The sequence below is a fragment of the Bubalus kerabau genome, chromosome 12 (genome assembly GCF_029407905.1).
Source record: "Bubalus kerabau isolate K-KA32 ecotype Philippines breed swamp buffalo chromosome 12, PCC_UOA_SB_1v2, whole genome shotgun sequence".
In the NCBI taxonomy this organism is placed as follows: Eukaryota; Metazoa; Chordata; class Mammalia; order Artiodactyla; family Bovidae; genus Bubalus; species Bubalus kerabau.
Genome location: NC_073635.1, coordinates 36,133,948 through 36,143,256, shown reverse-complemented (window position 1 = coordinate 36,143,256; position 9,309 = coordinate 36,133,948). Strand labels below are relative to the sequence as shown.

The 9,309-nt window shown below is 42.6% G+C and overlaps 1 protein-coding gene across 1 annotated transcript; it reads right to left on the bottom strand.

Moving 5' to 3' along the window:
• Window positions 1-792: 792 nt before the first annotated feature.
• LOC129624225 (uncharacterized) lies at window positions 793-2,232 on the bottom strand. Its single transcript, XM_055541895.1, has 3 exons — window positions 1,870-2,232; window positions 1,335-1,554; window positions 793-1,111 (listed from the first exon to the last, which is right to left on the bottom strand). Exons 1-3 carry the CDS (start codon window positions 1,997-1,999, stop codon window positions 793-795), a joined length of 669 nt encoding a protein of 222 aa, XP_055397870.1. The 5' UTR covers window positions 2,000-2,232.
• Between the last annotated feature and the right edge of the window lie 7,077 nt (window positions 2,233-9,309).

The following is a 9,309-nucleotide window of genomic DNA, read 5'->3' as shown; positions in this document are numbered from 1 at the left end:
TGTTTTTTGAAAAATAGTTCTACTGGGGAATTTCATGGCAGTCCAGTAATTAGGACTCTGTGCTTTTACTGCTGAGGTGCTGAGGGCGTGGGTTCAATCCCTGGCCAGGGAACTAAGATCCTGCAAGCCATGCAGTACAGCCAAAAAAAGAGAAAGAGTCCTCCTGAAGAGCTGAAATTCATATTAGAAAGTTATTTGACTGCAGGAAATTCCAGAATACCAGAGAGTGGCAGGTTCACGGAGGAATGCTGCAGTTATCAAACACTCCGGTGCAGAAGAGGATATAATGATGGGTTAAGGTGATTGCTATGTACTGGGTAAAAAAGGAGGTAGTGCATTTTTCTGTAGTGTATGTTGATGAAATGTTTAGAAGAAGATTATCAAATAAATGTAATAATGTCATTCCATATTTTCACATATTTAATATATGTGTATATACACAAAATGAATGAAAAACACCAAAATATTCACAGTGGTTATTACTATACCTGACACGGTTATGGATAATTTTTTAAAATTCTTCTTTCACTTTGATATTTTCTTCTGAATTTTGTATAATTATTATTGTGATTTTGATAAAAAATAAAACATTTCAGGAAATAAGCAATCATAAAAAATGGTCTTGAAAGATCAGTGCAACCAGTGATCACTCCTCTGTATAGATGAGGTCTGAGGAGAAGGTGCTTTCTCATCTGGGTGATACGTGAACATGACTCATCCTCAGTGTACTTGCAAGTTGAGTGTAGAGCTGAAAATGTGGGATCTGGCCGCTCCTTCAAGGTGGGGAGCTCCTCAGAGGAGTTTGTGTCCTGGACACCGAGCCACCCGGGCATTCTGCATCTCATGCCAGGTAATCAGAGAGGGCGGTGCTGAGACCTCAGGTCTGGCCACATGCCAGGCTGCTGGCACCTGTGGAAGGGAGAGGGCACCTCCAGATGACCTGACATCAAAGCCTAGGGAGCCTCGTGCATCACAGGGCCAAGCAGCTCTGAATCCTAAGGGCACGCCCCAGAGCTGTACTGACAAGGACGCCAAGGGAAGGCGCCTTGAACTGCCCTTGCTGGACCCACTTGCATCCCTGGGCTCCCAGCTGGCCGCAGGGTCTCCACACCTGAAAGAAGAGTGGGATTTACTTCACCAGGTTTTTGTGAGCCTTCCACGCAATAATTCATGTGAAGCGCTGAGCACTCCCAGATGAGTAAAATGGAGAAAGCTTTGCCAGAAATCCCAGCCCTGTGGTTGCCTAAGCACCAGTAGCTAAGAGCAGGGAGGGCCAAGCACCGGGCCCGGGCCCTCGGGGCTTGTCCCCACCCACATCTCCCCCGGAAGGTCACCTGCAGGTCCCAGCATCAACTCCAGTTCTAGCTTTTCTCCTTCTTCTTGGTGTCACCCCTCCTCCTGGGGAGGTTTCGTGGGAAGATGAGCGTCCAAGATGATGCGGACGGGACCTCAGGGGCTTTTGGTCCCCTGCTGTCCGCAGCAGGTAGCACAGCTCGGGGAGCAAGCACAAGCCCCTCTCCTCCCACAGCTGCGGAACTCGGGGACCACGGGAACCTAAGACCTCAGGACAAAACAGGCGGAAAAAGAATGGGGAGGAGTTTTGTGAAAGTGGTTAAGCCATGTCAACCACTGCAAAACTGCCAGAAAAACTCTACTTTGATGAAAAAGCAGAGCAACTATTCGTTCTGTTCTGTCTAGTGGGAAGGTGCATGTCCCTCAATAGAACACAAATGAAACGTCAAAGAAGGAAAAAGACACTGCACAGCACTCAGATGCTTCTGAAGGAGGCCCCTCCTGCTGCAGCGTCACCCATGGGACCCAAGAATTCACACTGCTGGGAAGCCTCGTTCTGGGGTCTTCCCCACTGACCTGCGGGCAGCCTGCGCCCCTCCCCAGCCCGCCTCCAGCGGGACTCCAGCTGCAGCTTCACTAGTCTTGCTCTCGCTGCCAAAGTCAAGTGTTTCAAGAAGGTGGTCTGAGGGCCCTCAGCCGACAGCATCTGTCTGACTTTGGAATCAGAGAAACACCAGCTTCACATGCGTTGGGAAGTGTTCCCCTTTCCCGCAGCATCTATGTCAAGTTGGTCTTCTCTCTCCCTTAAACGGATGGGAGAATAGAGTGGTGGAGTCACACAGGCCTAGAGTTGTCCACATGTAATAGGGCATTCCTTCTTCTGTAAAGAGGACTTTAAGTCCTTCTGAGTGAGTGTCCATCCACTCGCTCACACAGTGACTGAACTAGAAATGCTTGGGGCTGCAGTGAAGGTCTCCAACCCAACAGCATTAGAACAGCAATTGCAGGTGCTGCTGCTGCTAAGTCGCTTCAGTTGTGTCCGACTCTGTGCAACCCCACAGACGGCAGCCCACCAGGCTCCCCCATCCCTGGGATTCTCCAGGCAAGAACAGGTGACATGGGCAGTCTTGTAAATGACTTGAGGATTGGCTGAAAACAGCTACAATTTTAGCACTGTGTAACAGTTTAAAACCCAGATGCCTGGCCAAGAACCATATGAAAAGATGCTCAACATCACTAATCACTAGGTAAGTGAAAATCTGAACCATAATGAGATATTGCTTTAATACTGGAAGGCCACTATTAACCAAAGTCAGATGGAATCAATGTGACCTGTGGACCATCTGGGTGCTCTCCCGCTTTCTCCAGCTCACTGGTATCTCCCAGAAAAGCTTCCACGTGTGTCTGGAGCCCCAGGTTTTACAACAGCCTGGTTCTGGTGGCCAATGGGGCTTACACTCACCCTCCCGCAGGGCTGTGTATACTTCTTTTAGAAGCTGCTGCCTGAGGGTCTGGCTAAATGGAAAGATATTCTATGCTCATGGATTAGAAGAAATAATATTGTTAAGATGTCCATACTACCCAAAACAATTTACAGATTAAAAGCAATTCCTACAAAAATTCCAGTACACTTTTCACAGAAATAGACAAAAAACAGTCCTAAAATTTGTTTGGAACCACAAAAGAGCTCCAAGAGCCAAGCAATCTTGAGAAAGAAGGATGAAGCTGAGTCGCCTATCTGCGACAAATATCACTTGGTCATAATGCATGATTTTTTTATACATTGTTGAATTTTATGTGCTAATATGTGGTAGGTATTTTATATCTATGTTTATGAGAAATATCAGTCTGTTGTTTTTCTTTCTTGTAATGTCTTTGTCTGGTTTGGGTATTAGAGTACCACTGGCCTTAGAGAATGAGTTAAGAAGTATTCTCTCTTCTATTTTCTGAAGGAGATTGTATAGCATTTGTACACTTTCTTCCTTAAGTGTTTGATAGAATTCACCAGTGAACCCACTTTTGCTTTCTGTTTTATGTTATTAGTTATTGATTCAATTCTTTGTAATAGACAAAGGTCTATTCAGATCATCTATTTCTTCTTGTGAGTTTTTTTCAGAGATTTACATTTTAAGCATTACTTTTGCATTTCTAGAAGTTAATATATCAGATCAGTCGCTCAGTCATGTCTGACTCTTTGAGACTCCATGAATTGCAGCACGCCAGGCCTCCCTGTCCATCACCAACTCCCAGAGTTCACTGAGACTCACATCCATCGAGTCAGTGATGCCATCCAGCCATCTCATCCTCTGTCGTCCCCTTTTCCTCTTGCCCCCAATCCCTCCCAGCATCAGAGTCTTTTCCAATGAGTCAACTCTTCGCATGAGGTGGCCAAAGTACTGGAGTTTCAGCTTTAGCATCATTCCTTCCAAAGAAATCCCAGGGCTGATCTCCTTCAGAATGGACTGGTTGGATCTCCTTGCAGTCCAAGGGACTCTCAAGAGTCTTCTCCAACACCACAGTTCAAAAGCATCCATTCTTCGGCACTCAGCCTTCTTCACAGTCCAACTCTCACATCCATACATGACCACAGGAAAAACCATAGCCTTGACTAGACGAACCTTTGTTGGCAAAGTAATGTCTTTGCTTTTGAATATGCTATCTAGGTTGGTCATAACTTTCCTTCCAAGGAGTAAGAGTCTTTTAATTTCATGGCTGCAGTCACCAACTGCAGTGATTTTGGAGCCCAGAAAAATAAAGTCTGACACTCTTTCCACTGTTTCCCCATCTATTTCCCATGAAGTGATGGGACCGGATGCCATGATCTTTGTTTTCTGAATGTTGAGCTTTAAGCCAACTTTTTCACTCTCCACTTTCACTTTTATCAAGAGGCTTTTGAGTTCCTCTTCACTTTGTGCCATAAGGGTGGTGTCATCTGCATATCTAAGGTTATTGATATTTCTCCTGGCAATCTGGATTACAGCTTGTGTTTCTTCCACTCCAGCATTTCTCATGATGTACTTTGCATATAAGTTAAATAAGCAGGGTGACAATATACAGCCTTGACGTACTCCTTTTCCTATTTGGAACCAGTCTGTTGTTCCATGTCCAGTTCTAACTGTTGCTTCCTGACCTGTATACAAATTTCTCAAGAGGCAGATCAGGTGGTCTGGTAGTCCCATCTCTTTCAGAATTTCCCACAGTTTATTGTGATCCACACAGTCAAAGGCTTTGGCATAGTCAAGAAAGCAGAAATAGATGTTTTTCTGGAACTCTCTTGCTTTTTCCATGATCCAGTGGATGTTGGCAATGTGATCTCTGGTTCCTCTGCCTTTTCTAAAACCAGCTTGAACATCTGGAAGTTCACGGTTCATGTATTGCTGAAGCCTGGCTTGGAGAATTTTGAGCATTACTTTACTAGTGTGTGAGATGAGTGCAATTGTGTGGTAGTTAGAGCATTCTTTGGCATTGCCTATCTTTGGGATTGGAATGAAAACTGACTTTTTCCAGTCCTGTGGCCACTGCTGAGTTTTCCAAATGTGCTGGCATATTGAGTGCAGCACTTTCACAGCATCATCTTTCAGGATTTGGAATAGCTCAACTAGAATTCCATCACCTCCACTAGCTTTGTTCATAGTGATGCTTTCTAAGGCCACTTGACTTCACATTCCAGGATGTCTGGCTCTAGGTCAGTGATCACACCATCGTGATTATCTGGGTCGTGAAGATCTTTTTTGTACAGTTCTTCTGTGTATTCTTGCCATCTCTTCTTAATATCTTCTGCTTCTGTTAGATCCATACCATTTCTGTCCTTTATCGAGCCCATCTTTGCATGAAATGTTCCTTTGGTATCTCTGATTTTCTTGAAGAGATCCCTAGTCTTTCCCATTCTGTTGTTTTCCTCTATTTCTTTGCACTGATCGCTGAAGAAGGCTTTTTTATCTCTTCTTGCTATTCTTTGTCCTTCCTTTTGATCCAACCAGTCAATTCTAAAAGAAATCAACCCTGAATATTCATTCAGTGGAAGGACTGATGCTGAAGCTGAAGCTCCAATACTTTGGCCACCTAATGTGAAGAGCTGACTCATTGGAAAAGACCCTGATGCTGGGGAAAACTTAGGGCAAGAGGAGAAGGGGGCTACAGAGGATGAGATGGTTGGATGGCATCACTGACTTTCAATGGACATGAGTTTGAGGAAATTCAGGAAGATAGTGCTGGACAGAGAAGCCTGGCGTGATGCAGTCCACAGGCTTGCAGAGTTGGGACATGACTTAGTGACTGAACAACAACGATTCTTCCTTTAAAAATGACATTCTATTATTATTATAGTTTCAGTCATTAAGACCTCTTAATAAATATTTTCTAGATTAGAAATGTTGTTACATAACATCCCAGTGTTTTTTTAATCTGTAAAATAAGTTTAATAATTTACACATATCATAGGACACTTGTGAAAAATAAATGCGATAATGCATGAAAACATGTAAAAGTGCTTAGTATGTAGATTGTTAAATTGGCCATAAATTCCTCCATCCTAGGTGCATGCCCCTTTGCCGTGTGTCTCAGCTATAACTGGCCAGGAAGTGAAGTCTATTTCTCCACTTTCTTGTTTCTTGGCATGGCTTTGTGACTTGCTTTGTCCAATAGCATGTGGCAAAAATGAAGTTGTATAACTAATGAGTCAAGTGCTTAAGATGCCTTGAAGCTTCTGTTCTGACTCTACTGGTACTCCAGGACCACAATGGGAAAGACACACGGCTCAGACAACAGCCAGAGCCATCAGCTAGACAGAGAGAGAGGTGAAGTAACTCACCCAACTTCCACTTCCACCCTACCCACTTCCCCCAAGATGAGCTATCGGATAACCACAATTACATGAAGGAAACCAGGTGAGACCAGAAGAACTGCCTAGCTGAGGCCAGTCCAAATAAAATGGTTGTCTTAAGCGTCCATATTTTCAGGTGGTTGTTACACAGCAATAAAAAGATAACTGATACAGTAATCATTAAATACTATTCTTACTACTGCCACATAAATCTAAAAGGTGAGAATATGATACTGAGATACTTATCTCAACACTTTAAAATGTCTTTAATCATTTAATGCATATTTTACTGTCTGATATATGTAAAGCAAAGCCTTAATTTTTATTCATGCCATTGTGGACATCAATATCACAAATAAATCTGTTCACATACATTTCCCAATCCTAAAGAAGCAACATATTACTAGAGATATTTCTTCATGTGCAATCTTTTTTTAAATACATAGTTTAAAAACTTTATTTATTTTTATTTGTTATTCTTAGTTCCTTGACCAGGGATTGAACCTACAGTGGAATTAAATAGATTGTACAGTAGATTGAATCTACAGTGGAAATGTGGCATCTTAACCACTAGACCACCAGGGAAGTCCCCTCTTCACATGCAACATTAGAATCAGAATCAGAAGAGCTACCCCAAGTCTCTCCCAAAAGGCACTCCTTACAGATTTTAGTTAAATAACTAAACAAAATAATTTCTGTAGCAACTTTTAAAAAAGAAAAAATTGAATAAGCATACTCTCAGTATTTTGCATGATTGAAGATAAGTACTCCACCTCTCCCACCCTCGCCGTGCTGTGTGGCTTGTGGGATCTTAGTTCCTGGATCACGTATTGAACCTGGCCAATGCATTGAAAGAACCAACTTCTAGCCACTGGATTGTCAGGGAATTCCTAGGATTAGTACATTTTTATTTGAATGTGCATGGTAGTGAATTGGCAAAAATATATAATTAAGTAATAATGGCAGCAATGCTATTTTTTTTATGAAGTTTTCATGAAAACTTTCATGAAATCAGCTACCCTTGAGCAATAGAGGGAGCTGACAGGAAATTAGCCTCTTATTTTGCATCCCCCTTGACTCAACAGAATGGACAAATGATGGTGGTGATTACCCTGGCTCACATTTGTTGAGGGCAGACATTATGCCAACTATTTTAGATGCAATTATTCTTCATAACAGGTTATTTGGTATTCTATTATCCTAATATAGATGACTTAATGGCAGATAGATGGGGAAAAGTGGAACGTGGCAGATTTTATTTTCTTGGACTCCAAAATCACTGTGGAGAGTGACTGCAACCATGAAATTAAAAGATAATTGCTCCTTGGAAGGAAAGCTATGACAAACCTAGACAGCATATTAAAAAGCAGAGACATCACTTTGACAACAAAGGTCTGTATAGTCAAAACTGTGGTTTTTCCAGTAGTTGTGTACAGATGTGAGGGTTGGACCATAAAGAAGACTGAGCAATGAAGAACTGATGCTTTCAAACTGTGGTTGCTGGAGAAGACTCTTGAGAGTCTCTTGGACTGCAAGATCAAACCAGTCAATCCTAAAGGAAATCAACCCTGAATATTCCATTGGAATGATTGATGCTGAAGTTGAAGCTCCAATACTCTGGCCACCTGATGCAAAGAACTGACTCACTGGAAAAGACTCTGATGCTGGGGAAGATTAAGGACAGAGGATGAGATGATTGGAAGGCATCAATGAACATGAGTTTGAGCAAAGTCTGGGACATAGTGAAATACAGGAAAGCCTGGCATGCTACAGTCCATGGGGTTGCAGACAGTTAGACACAACTTAGCGACTGAACAACAAAAACAATATAGATCAGGAATCTGTGAGTCAGAGCAGTTAAGTGATTCAAGACTAACCAGCTAGCAAGTGACTGTACTAAAGTTTAAGATCTATCTAACTTCAAAGCCTTAATCTTTTTCACCATAAATTAAGCTTTTTAAGTTGCCTTCTACAACTTGCTTCTAAGTTGTAGACACTCTGCAGACTCTTCAGGGATAGGGTATCTGTTTAAAAATCATTTTCAATCTAATCAATTAAATGCTTAAAATAGGGGATCACTGTAAAAGTGAGAGATACTTAAAATCTCTGAAAAGCAAATATGACTTATTCTGTTCCACTAGCTTAAAATGTACCATAAATGAGATGGTTCTGAGAACCAGAAAAGGGGTTAATAAGCATATTCCCAAACCCCATATCTCAGAGTGTGCTGTAGTATCAGTAGCCTTGAAAAATGCTACCAACCACCCTCAGCTGTAATGTGAAGAATGACTAGAGATGATGAAACAAGACCACCTAGGAATATCGGGACTGGCTCATTGCAGCAATGTCTGTAGTGCGCGGGCATGTTTGCTCATTTGTAAAAAATACAGTTTTTAGGGTAATATAAAACAACCTACCTTCTCAGTAATAATTATACCGGCTATAGGCTAAATTCTTTTAGGAATGGTTCAGTTCAGTTCAGTTCAGTTGCTTAGTCGTGTCTGACTCTTTGCAACCCTATGAATCACAGCACGCCAGGCCTCCCTGTCCATCACCAACTCCCGGAGCCCACCCAGACTCACGTCCATCGAGTCAGTGATGCCATCCAGCCATCTCATCCTCTGTCGTCCCCTTCTCCTCCTGCCCCCAATCCGTCCCAATATTAGGGTCTTTCCCAATGAGTCAACTCTTCACGTGAGGTGGCCAAAGTATTGGAGTTTCAGCTTCAGCATCAGTCCTTCCAATGAACACCCAGGACTGATCTCCTTTAGGATGGACTGGTTGGATCTCCTTGCAGTCCAAGGGACTCTCAAGAGTCTTCTCCAACACCACAGTTCAAAAGCATCCATTCTTCGGCGCTCAGCCTTCTTCACAGTCCAACTCTCACATCCATACATGACCACTGGAAAAACCATAGCCTTGACTAGATGGACTTTGCTGGCAAAGTAATATCTCTGCTTTTGAATATGCTATCTAGGTTGGTCATAACTTTCCTTCCAAGGAGTAAGCGTCTTTTAATTTCATGGCTGCAATCATCATCTGCAGTGATTTTGGAGCCCCCCAAAATTAAGTCTAACACTGTTTCCCCATCTATTTCCCATGAAATGATGGGACCGGATGCCATGATCTTTGTTTTCTGAATGTTGAGCTTTAAGCCAACTTTTTCACTCTCCTCTTTCACTTTCATCAAGAGG